Genomic DNA, 19,617 nt, shown 5'->3' on the forward strand with positions numbered 1-19,617 from the left:
ACATGTTTTCGTATACCTACCTGTAATTATTTTCTATAGACTCAAGGAAAAAAAGATACAATGGAACTGAAGATGTCAGGAAAATCAGAGCAAATTAGCTATTCTGCCTTTTAGTCCATATTAAGTCACATTTTTCTGGTAACATTTTAAGAAATATTTTTATTGATTTCAGAGAGGAGAAGGTAGGGAGGGAGAGACAGAAATATCAAAGATGAGAGAGAGTCATTGATCGACTACCTCCTGCACACCTCCCACTGGGGATCAAGCCCACAACCCGGACACGTGCCCTGACTGGGAATCACACCTCAAACTCCTGGTTCATAGGATGACACTCAACCGCTGTGCCACATGGGCTGGGCTCGGATGATTTTTGACAAAGTGAACCCTGAGCTGAATGTGACATTCAGAGTGTGGCTTCCAGAGAGAACCCTATTTACTGTAAGGTCACAAAATTCAGGCTTCAGTTTCAGCTAACACTTTAAAAAAATATATATGTTTTTATTGATATCAGTGAGGAAGGAAGAGGGAGAGATAGAAATATCAATGATGAGAGAGAATCATTGATTGGCTGCCTCCTGCACGCCCCCCACTGGGGATCAAGCCCACAACCCAAGCATGTGCCCTGACCGTAATCGAACCTGGGACCCCTCAGTCTGCAGGCCAACGCTCTATCCACTGAGCCAAACTGGCTAATATTTTTTTTAATAGCTTGTCTTTTACAGCGTACAAAAAATGTTAACGAGAAAAATAAAAAGGACTCTCACTTTGAATCCGAAGTATTTTTTTTTAAATATCACCAAATGCCATTATTAAATAGGCACTATGCATGCATACACACACATGTAAAAATAAGCACTACAGATGTGGGCAGGAAAATTCTTAACAAAACCCTCACATATTTCAAATACTGCCCTTCCTCATTATTGTCCTCTACCATAATTAGCACGGTACAGCATAACAGGTGGCTTTCATTTATAGAATGCAAAATTAATGAAATTTGGAGATAATCCCGCCCCCAAAAACAAGTTGGCCATTCTAAAAAAAAAAAAAAAGTATACCCCTTATAATCTACAAAACAAGCAGAATCGAACCAAATAAACTCCTTCATGCTGACTTTCCAGATGATCTGAATTTCTAAATGTATTTAAAGAAGTAAATATAATACATTTACCACTGGCGGTTTAAAATACAGATGCCTCAAGGTAAACAAGGTTTTACAGAAAGGGAAAGAGAAACAAACACTGCTATTTTTCCAGCTTGATAATCCCATATGTTGAATGCTGTCCGAGTGATAACAGAATTTATCATCATATATGGAGTTGCTCCAAAAACACTACATCTTAGGCAGAACTGTGGGCAGCTGTCCTCACCCAGCCATGGAACAGACCAGAAAAAGCAGAAATAGGACTGCTTCGTCCCTAATAAGTAGGATGCCTAGGATTCGAAAAGTCTTTTTTTAAAAACACAAGGAGACACTGAATGGACTGTCAACACACAGAGGAATGTTTAATGTGCTCAAATAAGCAAGATCTGTGCCATAACTCGCCAGGCATTGTTTAAATTTAGTGAGTGAAGGTCTGGGATGGGGGGGGGGTGGGGGGGAGAGGAGAGCGGGTTAGACAGGCGACACAGCCTCCCAATTATGCAGAGCAATCCTTCAGATCATGTGAAAGCTATAATTAAATGTTGATCCCGAGCCCCCGAGCCCCCTCCCCCTCTCCCACCTAGAGAAGTTAATGCATGAATTTAGCCTGAACGAATTATAATTTGCAAAAACAGACATAGTCACTCAGGAGGGGAATAAAGCTTTCCTGCATGGAGTCATGCATCTTGAAGGGTAGGAAAGAGCACAGTATTGAGAAAAAAAAAATCCAACATCAGTTATAATTCAACCATGTCCTTTAGCTCACCTCTGCCTATCCAGTTTTTTGTTTTTTTTTTTTTTAAGTTTTAAGCTAGTCCCCCCAAAAGGTAGACCATCTCTGCAAGCTGTTTCCCAGGCAGCATCTTTCAAACTAAGGGCTCAACAAAGGGGATGGGGTTCAGACCATCTCTAGCTGAATCCCTAAGGAGAAATTTGTTTTCAGAAAAGGAGATGAATGACCAGGAACACTTTGTCCAACCAAGGACCATGGTTACCTATGTGTCCTTGCCCATGGGCACACCCACACACAAACACAAACACACACACACACACACACACACACACACACACACACTTCCCTTCTTTATAAACTGAGTCATTTTCTCCCTCCCTTAAAAGAGGGTAGAAAGCAAACACCAGAAAGCTTAGGCAGAAGAGAAGGAGGAAAGAAAGCCCATGTAAACAGCCAAGCACATACCTGCCGGGCGGTGCCATCTCCTCTACATGGTAGAGCCCACGTGCAGGGTATTAACATTATGGCCACTATAAAGCTTCCGATAAAAATGGACCGTCCCCTTGCGGCCCCGAGAACCAGCTGGCTGCCGGAGCCGTGGTTTCCCCCATATATGATTCAGTCTCCTTGACAAATACACTGCACCGTACCGGATGAGTCATCCGAGGGTTAGTCCGCATTTTATAGGCCTGTTGTGTCATTACTCACATTCAACATCCTGCTTCTCAAAAGTGGAAGCTGGAAGCCTGACAGCTGACAGATGCTTCTTCCAATTAGAATATTGTTTAAAAGAGTTCCTGTAAGTTACCATTATCGGTCATTGATGGTGCTACGAAGTGCCCCGGAAGCAAATGGCATGGCTCAATACCCGAGATGAGAGTCCGTAGAACCACAAGTGCACACGGTTCACCTGCTCCCTCCCCCAATCCAAATGGTATAGTTCCGAGTTGAGAGCGAGGGCCCTGCTCCCTCTTTGAAGCGATCAGTGAGGCCCTTGTTGATTTTTTTTTTTTTTTAATTACAGAGAGGAAGAGAGAGGGAAAGATAGAAACATCAATAATGAAAGAGAATCATTGATTGGCTGCCTCCTACACCTCCCCTACTGGGGGTGTGCTTGTAACCTAGGCATGTGCCCTTGACCAGAATTGAACATGGGAGCCTTCAGTCCGCAGGCCGACGCTCTATCCACTGGGCCAAACCAGCTAGGGCCCCTTGTTGATTCTAATGCTGTAAGGTTACCTAGTTGCAGGTGCTCTGTGAAAACTGCACGCCAACATTTTGGTCCCTGCGTGTCTTTTCTTAGGTGGGGCAGTGGCATTCTGTTCATAAAATGCCTACCTTTCAGAGGAAGCATGTTAGGGGTGAAATGATAAGCTCTCTGGGATTTGTCGTGAAGTGTTTTAGCCACACACACACAAAAAAAAGACAGGGCAGGAGGTAAGAAAACGTGGCAAAACCTTTTTAAGTTTTAAGCTAGTCCCCCCGAAAGGTAGACCACCTCTGGGAGGTAAGAAAACATGGTAATGGTTGCATCTGCGAGGTGAGTCTAGAAGCATTGGCTTATTATTCTCTCTTCTTTTGAGTCTCTCTGAAAATTTTAATCAAATGTTTGTGTGTGTGTGTGTGTGTGTGTGTGTGTGTGTGTTTCAATGTGAAGTCCTTCTAGGCTAATTTGTGCCAAATAAGGCACTTTCAAGCGGGGTATGAACCTGCCATACGTGTGAGCACGCGCGACCCCCTCTGACACAGTGCCGTCCACTGGCTCTGTGGGTGAGAGAGAGTCCCGCCTGCAGGTGTGACACACACGTCCTAAGGCCACTGGGAGGGCTGCCTCCACCCACCCCCACTCCAAACACACACACTCTCCTCCCAAGACGGTCTGGCTGTTCCTGGTGCTGGCTTTGAGGTCATCAGCCCGGGCCTCCTTTGTGAGCTCAGTGTTGACACAGTGAGGGAGAGGTGACTGTTTCCAGCTTCCTTATAGGGCTCTGCAAACGCTCTGAGAGGTTATGTCACACCCACCGTCCCCGTAAACCAACAAACGGCTTTGTAATGTGGCACCGGGTTTGCCCGGCTCGCCTGATGCTCTAATTGGGTTACTTAAACCACCGGAAGGAGAAAGAGAGCTTTGGTTTCATGGCCAGAAGAGTTACCCCAGATATGGGAACTCCCAGGTATGTCCCACGAAACCGCTGTTGAAACCAGGTGTCCTTACAACAAAACCTCTGTGTTGTTCTTACGTTCTGAAAGCACGACAAGTCAGCATGGGACACTGGGAATGCAGAGGTCCCTCCCACCAAAGCTTAAGGGGGTGTGTCCGGCCCAGGCTCCCGCCTCGGCCAAGCCCAGTTCTCAAAGGGCACTGCTCCAAAGGACTGCAAATGGGCTGCAAACGGTTGTGATGGCCTCTACAGAACATCAATGGCCTCACACATATGGCCTGATTAGGACTGTCTGTGGGCCTGGGGAAGCCTTCCTTGGTTCGAATTCTTCCCTTCTAAGGACTGCAAGCTACAGGCTTACCAAAATGTTCCCTGGTGATTTAACAATAATCTTTCACACACTTGTGAGGCATGATTTACCTAATGCGACGGGTAGAATTAGAGGAATTAATAAACTTCTAGCCTAATTTGAGTTTCTATGTTTTTGATTTTTATTATTTTTTTTTAAATATATTTTATTGATTTTGTACAGAGAGGAAGGGAGAGAGATAGTTAGAAACATCAATGAGAGAATCATTGATCAGCTGCCTCTTGCACACCCCCTACTGGGGATATGCCCGCAACCAAGGTACATGCCCTTGACCGGAATCGAACCCGGGTCCCCTCAGTCCCCAAGCTGATGCTCTATCCATTGAGCCAAACCAGTCTCGGCTCTATGTCTTTTAAAGAAAAAAACCCATAGTTCATTAAAATATTTTTAAGTTCAGATTTTACTAATTAAAAATACAAAAGTAATAGCAATAGCCCAGCCGGTGTGCCTCAGTGGTTGAGTGTCAACATAGGAACCTAGGTTGTAAATTCAATCCCCCATAGAAGGCAGCCAATTAATGATTCTCTCTCATCACTGATGTTTCTCTCTCTCTCCCCCCCCCCTCTGAAATAAATAAATACACACAAACATCCTACCTAATAAGAGTAATATGCAAATTAACCACCACTCTGGTACACTCACGAGCCACGCCCACCAGCCACGCCCACCAGCCAGTCAGAGCACATTAACCCCAACCAAGATGGCTGCGGCCACAGAGAGCAGGAGAGAGGCTTGGGTTTCCCCGGCAATAGAGGAAGCCAAGCTTCTGCAGCCCTGGCCAGGCTAGGCCTCCACTCAAGGCCACAAAGTTTCAATTATAGAAGGTAAACAAATCCAAACAGAAATGGTGGCCGCCATGGAGCAAGCAGAAGCCTTAGCTCTGCTCCAGGCTACAAAGTTTCAATTGTAGAAGGTAAATAAATTCCAGATACCAGGGCCTATGCTTGGAGTGTGGGGGGAGCGTGTGTGGCTGGCCTGCAAACCATCACAAGCCCCTCTCCCAGGCCACCCCACACCCCAAGGGAACCCCCACCCTGATCCGGGACACCCTTCAAGGGCAAACCAGCTGGGCCCCACCCATGCACCAGGCCTCTATCCTATCTAATAAAAGAGTAATATACAGATTGACCATCATTCCAACACACAAGATCAAGATAGCTGCTCCCATGTGGTCAAAGATCCTGCCCCCCTGTGGACACAAGATGGCCACCACAAGATGGCCAGCAGGGGAGGGCAGTTGAGAGGGACCAGGTGTGCAAGGGAGGGCAGTTGGAGGCGAGCAACCCAGCAGGGAAGTTGGGGGTGACCAGGCCAGCAGAGGAGGGAAGTTGGAGGCAAATAGGCTGGCAGGAGATCAGTTAGACATCAATCAAGGCTGGCATGGGAGTGGTTAAGGGGTGATCAGGCTGGCAGGCAGAAGCGGTTAGGGGCAATCAGGAAGGCAGGCAGGCGGGCGAGCAGTTGGGAGCCAGCAGTCCTGGATTGTGAGAGGGATGTCCGACTGCCCGTTTAGACCCGGTGGGATTGGGTCTAAATGGGCAGCTGAACATCCCTCAAGGAGTCCCAGATTGGAGAGGGTGCAGGCTGGGCTTAGGGACACCTCCCACCTCCCACCCGTGCACAAATCTTATGCACTGGGCCTCTATTATTTATATTTATATATATTAGCAACAATAATGTACGCACACACAGAATGAGAATAAAGCCAATGTGGCAAAATGTTAAGAAATGGTGAAATGAGTATAGAAGAGAGCTTTGTACGATTCTTGCAACTTTCCTATAAATATGACATCTTTTAAAAACAGAACATGGTTATATTTAATACACAAGTTTGATAGAACCAAAACAACAACAACAAAAAAGACACATCGGAGTAAAATAGTAACAAAAAAAACATGGTATTTCATTTGCAATGCACGAGAAATGGTTAACATCTTTAGTCATAAACAAGCTCTTAAAAACTAGTGACAGAGACACTATAATAATGAAAGGAAACTGGAGAAAGTAAAATGAAAGAATACAAGGGATGATTTAGCATTAAGCATATATGATGATTGTGCTGGGCAGTGACGAAGAATAATTTCTCTGCAGTATCACAGGGAGCAGAATGAAGACACTGGAGTATGACATATTTTAAAATAAAGTAAAATACAAATACATGACTTCTGATACCAAATAAGGAGAGGGAGGGAGAGAGAGAGGGAGAGTGAGTTTTGTATGGTTTCATAACTGCCATAGCTGTTGCTGCCACCTTCACCCATTTAAGAATGCCCTGACCATAAGGAAATGTACAAACATGTAAACATTGAGAAATGCCTCTGGGTTAGGGTGTCTCAAAGGATGTTCCTTGCAAACAATGTTATAAGAGGCTCCAAAAACAAAACAAAAAACCCCAAATAAACATTTCAGGAAAACAATATACGATAACCTTGAAAATTCTGTTTAAGTTTGTTTAGTCTAGTCTTTCATCAACTTATTTGACCACAGGAACCTCCACTTCCATTAGTGTTAAATAAAGCACTTTGGGGAATGTGGTAGGTGGTGAAATATGGGATATCTTTTTTCTGACCTTCTGCTCTTTCTAAGTTTCCTTCAGAATACACTTTACTACCCTGTTTCCTCGAAAATAAGGCAGTGTCTTATATTAATTTTTGCTCCCAAAGATGCGCTAGGTCTTATTTTCAGGGGATGTCTTATTTTTCCATGAAGAAGAATACAGTACACATTTATTGTTAAATGAAAATAAAGGATATTTATTACCTGTATACGGTACGGTAGTACGGTAGTTGTCAACACAAACTAGACAAACTGAATCCTACAGTATCAAGAATTTACTCATTTATTCAATGACAATCATGTCATCATCTTCTGGAACATCATCATAACAATCCAATTCCTGAATTTCCTGGTGAATTTCTTGTGACTCCATTTCTTTCAGAATCAGTGGACCAAATTTCTCATGTTTAGCCTGGGGGGGGGGGGGGGCTTATTTTCGGAGGGGATGCCTTATATTTCACTCAGAAGGAAACCTGTAAGTCAGTCTTATTTTCGGAGGATGTCTTATTTTCGGGGAAACACGGTATCATCACAAAAAGCATCCAAACTTGGCTCTACTATCTTTAATAGGCACTCCTTATCTGGCTGACTTGCAAGGTAATGGCCACGGGTAGTCCGCAAACAGCCTGTATTATGTGATTATCCGTCTCCCCTCAGTCCCGTCAGCGGCAGCCAAGGAGCTGCACCTGTGTGGACAGGAAGTGGCAGCTCGTGTTGGTGCTGGTGTTTCTGTGAGAGGCGGCTGGTCTTGCTGAGGCCACGCCTCGGAGCAGTAGCTTCCGTCAGGCCCAGCTCCACCCGCCATTTCCAGAGCACTGGGTCTTGGAAACCAGCCTGGGTCCCTTTGGCCTCCAAGCTCCCCAGGCCCGTCTCCTAGCACTGATCCTCGGATGTTAAGAAGCAAAACAAGCCTGGAAAACACAGTAGAAGATGGCTTCCAATGTTTATGAACTCACTAATGGACCCTTAGTTTTCAAATTCTTGCCATGTTTTGGGTGGTTCTTTTTGTGTGTTTTTTAAGCAATTATCTGTATGTTTTTTTGAGAGGCTAAAGTCCAAATACTGGCTAAATGTGAAGCTATCAAAGCAAATGTGGGTATCAATGGTGCTAGTACTGTATACTGTACTGGCTGTGTAAATGAGTTAAGCTGTCTTGGTCCAAAATCCAGCCTGGCCCTTACTTATATTGTTTAAACTTATCTGAGCCTCTGCTTCTTTATCTGTAAAATGGGTACAATGCTATTAATGACCTCACATAATTGCTCTGTATGGGATAAATAATGATCATTTAGAAGTACTTGGTAAGAGCCTGGCCACATACAAAGAACTCATTAATTTATGCCAACAATGATAAGAACGTAGTAAGTTTTATGAATTTAGACTGTCAGGGGTAGGTAAATCATGGTCAGCCACCACACTCATCTGTTTCCATTTCGTCTATGGCTGCTTTCATGCTACAAAGACAGAATTGAGCCATTGTGACAGAAACAATATGGTCGCCAAAGCTGAAAAGTATTTACTATCTAGACCAGTGGTCAGCAAACTCATTAGTCAATAGAGCCAAATATCAACAGTACAATGATTGAAATTTCTTTTGAGCCGAAACCGGTCTGGCTCAGTGGATGGAGCGTCGGTCTGCGGACTGGAGGGTTCCAGGTTCGATTCCAATCAGGGGCATGTACCTTGGTTGCGGGCACATCCCCGGTGGGGGGGGGGGGGGGTGCAGGAGGCAGCTAATCAATGTTTCTCTCTCATTGATGTTTCTAGCTCTCTATCCCTCTCCCTTCCTCTCTGTGAAAAATCAATAAAAGTATATTTAAAAAAAAAAAAAAGAAATTTCTTTTGAGAGCCAAATTTTTTAAACTTCAACTTCTTCTAACCCCACATCTTCAAAACAGACTCGCCCAGGCCATGGTATTTTGTGGAAGAGCCATACTCAAGGGGCCAAAGAGCCGCAGTTTGCCGACCACGGATCTAGATCTTTACAGAAAAAAGTCTGTAGACCACTGGTAAGCAACCTTTGAGGGATAAAGAACAAGCTCTTTTCCCTACAGAAGTTTTGGTCTTTTGTCCCTTCCTCTGCTTAATGCCTCCATGCAGAATCAGATGCACAAGTGTTATCTGTGGTGATTTGGTCCACAGGAGCTATATAGCTCATGCTTCCCTTACAACACAAAGCACAGCGTGCTGTCTCAGGGCAGGTGGGGAGATCTACAGAGGCTGAGGCTGCCTGCTGGTCTTTCCGCCTTCCCCGCCGCAGGCCCAGTGACCCCGGCTGATGTGTGTGCCTCCACAGCCTGCCTCCCCTCCCCCGCGTCACATCTGTGCATTATGTCGAAACCACATGTGTCCCTAGAGCTTGAAGCCAGAGGTGAAAAACGATCTGGAAGAGGCATTCAGGAAACGGAGCAAACAGAAATGAAGGATGCTTTCGAGCGGGCTGGACAGCCTCGGCGGGATGAATACAGCACTGGGGGCCTTCGCAAACGAGGGTTGCTACAACACCGCCCCTGCCAACAAGGGCCCAGTCAGAAGACGAGGGGCCGGCCCAGAAAAATGAACAACGTGCCCCAAAGGCGGGTCCCAAGATGCATCCCTGCATCCAATCATCCTGCCTATTTTCTCTGGCAGGAAAACTTGTTTATTTGGGGAAAATGAACCCGCAGCGTTAATGGATAATGCAGGTGAAGGGACTCCCGGGACTTGTCTCTGGGAGAGGAAATCTGAACAAAAGAAACCATTCTAATTATTTCAGCTAGTTCTCTTACAAAAAAAACAAAAAAACAAAAAACGTCTAAGCCAGCTGTTCGCACGGAGATTAAATCTGGGGTGAACTTAGACACACGGTGTCTTTCTGCCGGTCACTTGTTGTTGCCTTACTGGCAAATGTCAATATTTTTTGTAAAGTCCATCCAATAGAAAATGGCGCACGGTAAATAATGAAGTGGATGATGAGGCTGGGGCTGGTCAAGGAAGAGGAGGGAGGCTGGTGATTTCTCTGGTTCCCCGGGAGAGCAGCATTTCAGGGACGATACGAAAATCTCACATGAAGCCAAGTTAGTTTTCAGCCCTGACATGTTCATGGCTGGCACGGGGGTAAGATAAGGCTCCCTCCAAAGCTCATGATTAATTTGGGGATGCTCAGCTTGGCCAGAGTCAGAAGACCGTCACTAACTAAATGCATATGGGCTATTAGGCAAAGCAGATTTAAAAAAATAATAACAAATAACCAAGAGACCCGATGATGTGAAGAAGACCTTTCAGAGCGAGGCTTGTACTGTAGATACAGCCAGGTTTCTCTTAGAGAAACGGAAAGGGAGAGGGTACTCACATTCACCGAGTCACCCACGAGGTGTCGGGTGTTCTGTATGGCTGTGTCAATGCACCTACCATTCTGTTCCCCATGTGTGCGGAGGGAAAACAGGGGGCTGAACGACCAGGTTGATTTTGTCTACAGAGTCTGCATCTCCGGAGCACAGGATGTTATACAGACAGGCGAGGACTGATACAAAGGAAGGAATCCAAAATATATCAGGAATATGGGAAAGGCACTCTGGGAAATGATGGAAGGAGCCAAGGGCTTGAGAGGAAGGAAAAAGTGAGAGCATTCAGAGTCCTGGGTATAGTAGGCGTGTCTCGTTGTATTGCCCTTTGCTTTACTGTGCTTCATAGGTGTTGCAGATTTAAAATATATATATATATATATATATATATATATATATATATATATATATATTTTATTGATTTTTTTTACAGAGAGGAAGAGAGAGGGATAGAGAGCTAGAAACATCGATGAGAGAGAATCATCGATCAGCTGCCTCTTGCACACCCCCTACTGGGGATGTGCCCGCAACCAAGGTACATGCCCTTGACAGGAATCAAACCTGGGACCTTTCAGTCTGCAGTCCGACGCTCTATCCACTGAGCCAAACTGGCTTCGGCTGTTTTGTTTTGTTTTAAAGAAATGAAAGCAACATCCTCCACCAGCAAAAATATCACCACTGGTTCTGGAATGGAACCTGCAGTATCTCCGAGGCGTGCCTGTGTACGGCTGAGGTGGAGGCTGGGTGTCCGCTGGAAAACCACTGTCCCCTTCCAGCCTGGAGAGTCAACAGGGCAGCAGGACTTGACCTCAGAGACCTGGGCTGCCAGGAGAAACCATGCCTGGTCCTAGGGGTACATTTTAAGGTCAAGGGATGAGGTTGCCTCAAGATCTAGAGAGGGACTACAAGGAGGGCCTCCAGGGTAGTTACCATCTGCCAGGCAGAGCAGTGAGGTCGGTGTTTGAGATCTGCTCAAGGTTGGACGGTCTGTTCCTCAAGGTGCACTTGTACCATGACTATCACTGAACACTCTGAGCAGGCGGGTCCCCATTGGCCATCAGCCTCGCTCAGCCCATTCTGTTGTTCCCCTAACTTTAGGCCGGAGGCCAGATTAGACCCGAAGTTGCTCCAAGGCTGTGTAATTCCGGGAACAGAACTTCAGAAAAGAAACCTACCACTCACCTTGATGTTGTTCGCAAAAAGTGTACCCAAGACAATGGAGCTTTCTAGCTAAGCAAACGGTGCACGTGGAAGCCACCTCTGTTTGTCAGATGGCTATACAGATATTCAGCTGTGGACACAGAAAGCCCATCTGAGAACGCTCGACAATCCTCTTTAACCACGCACCTATGTAAATAGCACACACTATTGAAGTTAGAAGTCCTACAGACTCATTTTGTTGGGAGGCAGAACTTGGGCCTGGCTTTACCACTGGTTGTAGGACCTTGGGCAGAATCACTTATCTTCTTGGTGCCTCAATTTCCTTGTCTAGAAAATGCAGGGCTGAAACTAGTTCAGTACCTGAAGCTCCAAAATTCTGCAAGGAATGAATTCGTAACGGCTAAATGAGAAAGCTGCCCAATAATACAAGTAGAGAGAGAAAGAAAGCTGGGCAATGCTGGTCTACTAAAGACCAAGGGACTGGGGCCCTAGCTGATTTGGCTCAGTGGATTGAGCATTTGCCCACAGAATGAAGGGTCCTAGGTTCGATTCCAGTCAAGGGCACATATCTTGGTTGCAGGCTTAATCCCCTGCCCCTGAAGCAATCAATCAATGTCTCTCTCTCGTGCATGGCTATTTTTCTCCCCCTCCCTTCCACTCTAAGAATCAATGGGGGAAATATCCTCAAGTGCTGCCGAAACCGGTTTGGCTCAGTGATAGAGCGTCGGTCTGTGGACTGAAAGGTCCCAGGTTCGATTCCGGTCAAGGGCATGTACATTGGTTGCAGGCACATCCCCGGTAGGGGGTGTGCAAGAGGCAGTTGGTCGATGTTTCTCTCTCATCGATATTTCTAGCTCTCTATCTCTCTCCCTTCCTCTCTGTAAAAAATCAATAAAATATATATTAAAAAAATATATATATCCTCAAGTGATGATTAACAACAACAAAGAGAGGAAATTATGTTCCTGACCCTGGATCTAAGAGGCCAGCCTAAACTAACTAACATACCAGCTTAAAAAAATTTTTTTTTGATTGATTTTAGAGAGAGAAGAAGGGAGATAGAGAATCATCATTTTTTTTGTTGTTCCACTTACTTACGCATTCATTGGTTGATTCTTGTATGTACCCTGACCAGGGATTGAACCTGCAATCCTGGCATATTGCGACAGCACTAACCAACTGACTTCTATAGCCAGGGCCTAACACAATAGTTTAAAAGGATGCAGCGCTCACTCCAAAGCTCAAACTGACGTTTTCTTGCAGACATTCGTCAACAGTATCAACTCATGTGAGCATTAGCAGTGGTTGTACCTTAAGCACTGTGCCTTACGATCTCCCAGGACTCTCTGGCAAACACAGGCGACAGGAAGACAGAGTCCGACACCCTCTTCTCTGCCTTCATGGCCATGAGTAACACAACTACCGCATTCTGTTATGACTTGCACACCACCTTTGCCATTGGATGTGAGATTCTCGAGAAAAGGTTTTCTTTCGTTTTTCTAGTTTACTTTTGTAGCTCAGTGTCCAGCAAACAGTAAAACCTTGGCAGACCAAAAAAAAAATTTTTTTATCATCCATTCAACAGACAAACCATAGAGAAACCTTTACTGGCTTAAATGGGGAGTGAAGATAAAGATTATAGGAAGGAAGGGAATGACAGAAAGATGGTAGCAAACTTTTGTAATGTGTATTTTTTTCTTCATTGCAAAAAGTGATGAGTTTACCGAGGAATATTTAGGACATGCAAAGGAAAACATTCACTGAGAGGACCTCTAGGAGGTGGAATTTAAGAGCATTACAGGTGTCTACCATTATGTGATGCCTGCTTGCTAATTTATTGTATTCTTTGCCACATTTTAAAAATGATTGGGAAGTAATATTTTCCTATTTTTTTCATTTCTAATACAGACAAAAGGTAATGAGTGCAGAGCTTAGTGAAATGTTTCTTCCCTGCTTTTAGCTCAGCACCCCAGAGGGGCAAGTAACTCATGTATGGATTTCACACATGATGGACCTTAGATATTATCTTTAAAAAACGAGGAGAGCAGCCTAGAATTCTAAAACAAACCTGAGAGAGCTCTAGTTCTAGACCAGTGGTTGGCAAACTGTGGCTCACGAGCCACATGCAGCTCTTTGGCTCCTTGAGTGTGGCTCTTCCACAAAATACCACGGCCTGGGCGAGTCTATTTTGAAGAAGTGGCATTAGAAGAAGTTGAAGTTTAAAAAATTTTGCTCTCAAAAGAAATTTCAATTGTTGTACTATTGATGTTTGGCTCTGTTGACTAATGAGTTTGCCGACCACTGTTCTAGGCCAACCACCCTTGACAGATGAGGAAACGAAGGCCAGCGGTCCTGTTTCTTGCTCAAAAGCAGGAGTCAGAACTGAACCCAAAACTCTAAGTCCATTGCTCCTTACAAGAATTGCCTACCTAGCTAAAATCAAATTCTGTCACACCGTTGACTTCTGGTTTCTGAAAAGCAATCACACATGATTTCAGAACAAGAAAAGTCAATGACGCCGTAGCTGGTTTGGCTCAGTAGATAGAGTGTCGGCCTGTGGACTGAAGGGTCCCAGGTCCGATTCCGGTCAAGGGCACATGCCCGGGTTGCGGGCTCGATCCCCAGTAAGGGGTATGCAGGAGGCAGCTGTTCAACGATTCTCTCATCACTGATGTTTCTATCGCTCTCTCTCCTTTCCCTTCAATAAAATTTATATGAAAAACAAATGACGATGTCCAGAATATTTACCTGCACTACAATTCTCAGGTGCCAGGTTAAACGCATCGTCAGAAGGGCAGCCAAAGGCACACGTTTCTCTGAAAATGACTCCTGACTTGGCCACAAACATTGTAATTCCATCAGAAATTTAAAAAATGGGCCCGTGAACCTGAGTTAAGGCTCACTGGACAATAGATCGCAAACTATCAGATAAGGCTTACAGATAAGACCTTGGCACCAACTTCTTCCCCCTGGTTCACCCGAAGGTACAGTTAGTGAGCATCCAACTTGCTTCCAGTACCTCCCAGTCTCAGGAACTCCCAAGAGCGGTCATAATAAAGCTCACACGGAGAGGGGAGGAGAGGGGAGAGTCCAGCGCACCTCCCTGAGAAGTGAGCCTTGCTCTGTGAACCTTGCTCTGCGTGGGAGTTAAGGTGAGTGCCTTATGGGAAGTCTCACAGATGATACTGCAACACCACCCTCTCAGCAAGAGAACAGACGCAAGAGCGGAAGCCCCCTCGAGGCCCTTCCTCTCACTGAACACATTGCTGGAGTTGGCTGTTACTTGGGGCCCACTGTCCACATGCCTCTCCTGGCGCACTGCCACCCTTGATGTGATTCCAGGGTTTAAAGATGCAGTACATATTTCATCTGTCAATGTGGACTCGAAGTGCTGGCCAATGGCCTCACTTGGTGCTCCATCGTGAAAACATGGGCCTTCCCAAGACTGCTGGAGGAAGAGGAGAAAGACTGTCTGGCCTCCAACAGACCTGCCAGGGGGAATGACAACCACATGCGACTTTCCTTGCGTGCACAGCTCTACTCAAGAAAGGAAGAGACCTGTGGGGGAGATAACAAGCCCATGATCAAACCTCAACCTGATCAGTACCCAGCCCTAGAACAGTCCTCACTGGGAGAAAAGGGTCCAAGGAAGGCTTAGGCTTACTAACCCTTTTCATTGACACGGTCCAATTTCAAAGGACAGCCTTCAAATTTCATTAAAATAAGTTTCAGAAGGCAACAGTGGGTGGGGGGACAGGAGGGTGGGGAGAAACAGACAATGAATGGGGGCTCCCCCTATTTTATAGACTTAAAAACCAAAGCATAAGCTCCAAATGCACAATCAAATCCTATATAATAAAAGGCTAATGTGCAAATTGTCCCCTCGACCAGGAGTTCTACCAGGGGGCAGGGCTGGCTGGCCAACCGCCTGCTGCGGCCCCTCCTCTGACTGCTCCCCACTTACCCTGATCGGGGGCAGGGCTGGCTGTCCAACTCCTTCTTCCCACCCTCCTGCTGGGCCCAATTTGGGCGGGTTGGCTGGATCCCACCCATGCATGAATTTGTACACTGGGCCTCTAGTAAAATATAAAAGGTACATTTGTGGCAGAGCCAAGAATAGGTCCTGAGTGAAAATTCATCTCTCAGAATACTGTTAAATAAGGTACACTCCCCCCAGGTCCTTGGTTTCAAATGTCTGCAAAGACTGGCTCTACCCCTCTTTCTCCACTCAAAAGGGAGAAAACTGTTCACGGGTTTCATTTGTTTGTTTCCTGTGAGCCCTGGAGGAACTGTCCCTGATACTAAGAATGTGCCAAATGTGAAGAGCAAGTCTTAACATCGGAACATTCCAAGCTCCCAGGGTGGGACCAGTTCAGCTCAAAGGGATTTTACTACCACTCAGTGGAAGCTGGAAATAAATACAAATACACAGACAATGCGGCTCATGGAATGCCAATGGATAAGCAACAGTCTGCACAGAAGGGCCAGAATGGGAAGGGAAGCCGTGCCCGCCCTCCTCCCCCCACCCCCAGCTCCTCCCATCGAGCCATCTCCACGTAAGCCAGCAGCTAACTGTGCTGGAGGCAGCCTGCCGTCCCGGTCCCCTTCGCTAAACCTCAGGTGTGGTCAGCCCAGTTTATATTTCAGCGTGAGGAAGCAGAAAAGCCCACGACCTTCAGAACAGAACCAAATATTTATAAAGTGCTGCTGAGCAAGGCATCATGGGAAGAATATGGCACACATTCCATGGGCTGGTCATAGCCTCACGGGTCCATCTCAGAACGGTTTCTGGGGTGTTTCGGCGCAGACAGGCAGAGGTCAGGGGCTTAAAGCACACACTAACCGAGCCAAGTAGATCACCAATTTATCTGCACCATGTAGGTTTGGATGCATTTATTCTTTTTAATGTAACTGTTCTGCTTAGGTAATACGTTCATGATTCATAATCAAAATATAAAAAGGTATACGCCCACTACATCCCATCTGCCCCGTTCCTTTTCCCAACCAACAAGCCAACGGTAACCACCCTTTAAAAGTCTTGTGTGTATCCTTCCGGGTTTATGTAGTCCCCTCTCACCCTTTCTCAGTATGCTATCCCTATGCTCTGGACATTGCTTTCTACCCTTCAGAGATTTTTTCCATATCGGAACACACAACCAATCCACCCCCTGTTTACATCTGTACACTATTCCACTATATAAGGATGCAGCATGATTTACTTAACGAGTCCCTTATTCATGAACATTTAGGTTTTTGTGAACCCTTTGCTATTGAAAACAATCCTGTAATACACAACTGTATAGACCAGAGTTGCCTTTATATATTAAGTTGTGAGTTTACTGCTCTGCAATTGCCTGCCCAGTTATACAGAGAAAGGAGAAAAGCAAACACCATCTGAAATCAAGACAAAGCCTTTCTAACGCAAAAATATGGTTATGGAAAAACAACAAGAGATTTTGATTTTGCATGGTGCATATGTGGAAGGAGTAAGGCAGAGTCCTATTATTTAGGTTGCCCAGTTACCACCCTTATCTTCCTCCTGCGCACCTCCCAAAAGTCTCACCTCCCATTCATCCTAGGAACCATCCTGGCATCTGCCCCTTTAAGAAATCCTGATAGCATTCTATCTCACCGAGGAGGGACACTGTAAGGTCTGGTTGCCACCTCAGAGGGCAGACAGTGACCCTCTCCTCCCCCGGCCATGGTCTGGACCCGAACTCAGAGTTCCGGCGGGAGGGGAGGCCACAGAGATCTCAGGGAAGCAGGCCTGTGGGATGGTCCCTCCATCAGAGCTCCAGTCCCAGGTGAACCGCAGGGGGAAGCCGTACAGCAGGACCTCTCGGCAGAGCCCCCACCCCATAGGCCGCTGTTCCAGCCCTTTCCAGCCACTGCCTCCAGTGAAGCAGCAGGAAGTTCAGAGTTGCCCATGGAGCTGACTCATTCTCTCCACGAGCCTCCGGATGGTGCTATTCTAGGTTCGCCAAAGAGAACATGCCTGCAGCCAGGCAGGAGCAGAGCGGCACGAAGTGTTGTGGCGGGGCCTCTGTGGGCATTTCCTCCCGGATGGGTCAGGTACCACCTGAGGCTCAGGGAGGTAAGGAAGGAGAGAGATTGTCCCGCAGATACCAGCGGAGTCAAATACCACGGCGCCTCTTCCCAGCGCTGCACGTGCCCCGTTACCTGCGTGTGCACAGCTTACTCACCTGCGGCTAACGTCCAACGACTAAAAGCAAACGATCCTCGTTGCGACCCGAATTGGAACAAAACAGATCTATGGAAGCAGTTGAGACAAACGAGAGAAAACCGAATATGGAGTTGGCATTAGATGAGATGAAGGAATGACTATTCATTTCCTTAGGTGTGATAATGGTTATTGTGGTTATTTTTTTTTTAAAACTCCTTAATACTTAGAAGTACCTATTAAATATTTGTGGATAAAATGATGTTTGGGATTTGATTTCGAACACTCCAGCCCACCTGCCCCCACCAATAAAAAGCGTGTGTGTGTGTGTGTGTGTGTGTGTATAAAACATGAATGGCTGCTGGGTGATGAATACTTGGAGTCCAGTAGGCTATTTATTCTCTTTACCTCCGTGAAGTTTAGAGTGTTTCATAATAAGAAAACAGCCACGTGCCCCTGAGACCTCACAACGTCCTGACCAGAATGGGCAGGTCAGCCCCTCAGGGTGATGCCTCGGCCTCGGATGTGTGTAATCCGGTGCCCGATTTAATTGTTTGGCGGTGCAGCCCGAGTTTCTGGATCTTTTTCAAAGTTTCCTAGGTAATTCTCATGTACAGCAACGTTCGCAAATCCGTGGTCCGGGGACCTCATAGAGTGGGTCAGAAAAAGGCAGGGCGAAGTGAGAGAGGACAGTGGCAGTCCTCTGTAACCCCCCTGGACCCCATTATCTTGTCTTTCCAGGGTCCTGAATCTGGGGTCCAGGCCAAGCTTCCCCGAATTTCTAGTGCAAGCAAAGATGGCACTGGAGCTGCGGTAACAACTAGGGACTTGGCAAATAGGTCAAAACCAGAGGCGGGCCTACTTTCAATGCAGATGGGAGACAACCTGGTATTAGTATCAGGACTGCAGTTCCCATCGAGCTTTTCATCGGTTCCCTCCCACCCACCTGAGCATTCGTTGCCCATGTGTATCTCTGAGAGCAGCCGTGTTAACTACGAAAAAGTTCCTGTTTTAAGAGGCTGAAGGGTGGGGGGCATGAGTGTGGGGGGGGATTGGAATGGGGGGTTGAGGACAAATATGTGATACCTTAATCAATAAAGAAATTAAAATAAGTAAATAAAATAAAAATAATGAAGAAAAAAAAAAGACGCTGAAGCGTCTTGGGCAGCTTAACCTGTTGTGGCTGCTGAGTGCCGGAGCCCCAACAGCTGGCCTTATTCAAAGCAGAGGGCAGCCGGCAAGCATCCTCTCAGAGAACAAGCCTCCCCTCCCCAAGGGACGGGGTGGGGGGCATTTTCCCGCAGCAGGTGGCATATTCTGATGTGGAACTGTGGGACTCTGCCCCTCTCTGTGGCTTTGGGTTCATGTTGCTGTCATTCGCAGGGCCTTGGGAGAGTGGGGGGTTTCCATCTGTTGAGCCTTCCCTCCTTGTCACTGCTCTGACCTTCCCTCACCACAACCCTGAAGGGTCATCGTGCCCCCATCTTCCAGGCAATCCTACTTCCGGCACCGCAATCAGGCAACAGAGCGCAGAACTAGAGTGTGACCAAGTCCCAAAGCCCCACGCTCTTCCCCAGGCCTGTCCTCCCAGATAGCCATCGGGATACACTGGACGTGGCACCTCTGTGTCCACCTGCAGGAAGCAATCCAAAGGTCGCTTGGGGCCCAGCCCTTCGGCACCAGCCTGTTAGTCACCGGGAGCCTGACGACAAAAACCCTTGACCTTTCTTCTGACGTGTTCCACGGGGACCTGCACTTTCCCTCCACTCCCAGGAAGCCGATTACTGCTTTCCAGCCACTGGGCGGTGCCCACGGAAGGGGGCGCGCTTCTTGCACCCGCAGCTCTACCATCTTGGCGGAGGACACGACCGGAGCGCACCCCCCACCCCCCTTGGCACACTCACACTTCCGGATCTGAATTCTGTGTATCCCAAGGCACGCACACACCTGGAATGCAAGTCAACCCAGGTTCTGGCCTCTGCTCCTT

At 46.6% G+C, this 19,617-nt stretch overlaps 1 protein-coding gene across 2 annotated transcripts in view; it reads right to left on the reverse strand.

Moving 5' to 3' along the window:
- SPRED2 (sprouty related EVH1 domain containing 2) overlaps positions 1-19,617 on the reverse strand; it is a 125,115-nt gene that overhangs the window by 51,335 nt on the left and 54,163 nt on the right. Inside the window, exon 1 of one of the 2 annotated variants that reach the window (XM_084901116.1) lies at positions 2,343-2,528. The exons of the other annotated variant lie outside the window; for it this stretch is intronic. Coding sequence (XP_084757242.1) covers positions 2,343-2,359 — 17 coding nt within the window. The 5' untranslated portion in view covers positions 2,360-2,528. Of the gene's footprint in view, positions 1-2,342; positions 2,529-19,617 lie in introns of those variants that run through there. 2 annotated transcript variants of the gene reach the window in all.

Source organism: Pipistrellus hanaki (assembly GCF_964339955.1).
Source record: "Pipistrellus hanaki genome assembly, chromosome: 12".
In the NCBI taxonomy this organism is placed as follows: Eukaryota; Metazoa; Chordata; class Mammalia; order Chiroptera; family Vespertilionidae; genus Pipistrellus; species Pipistrellus hanaki.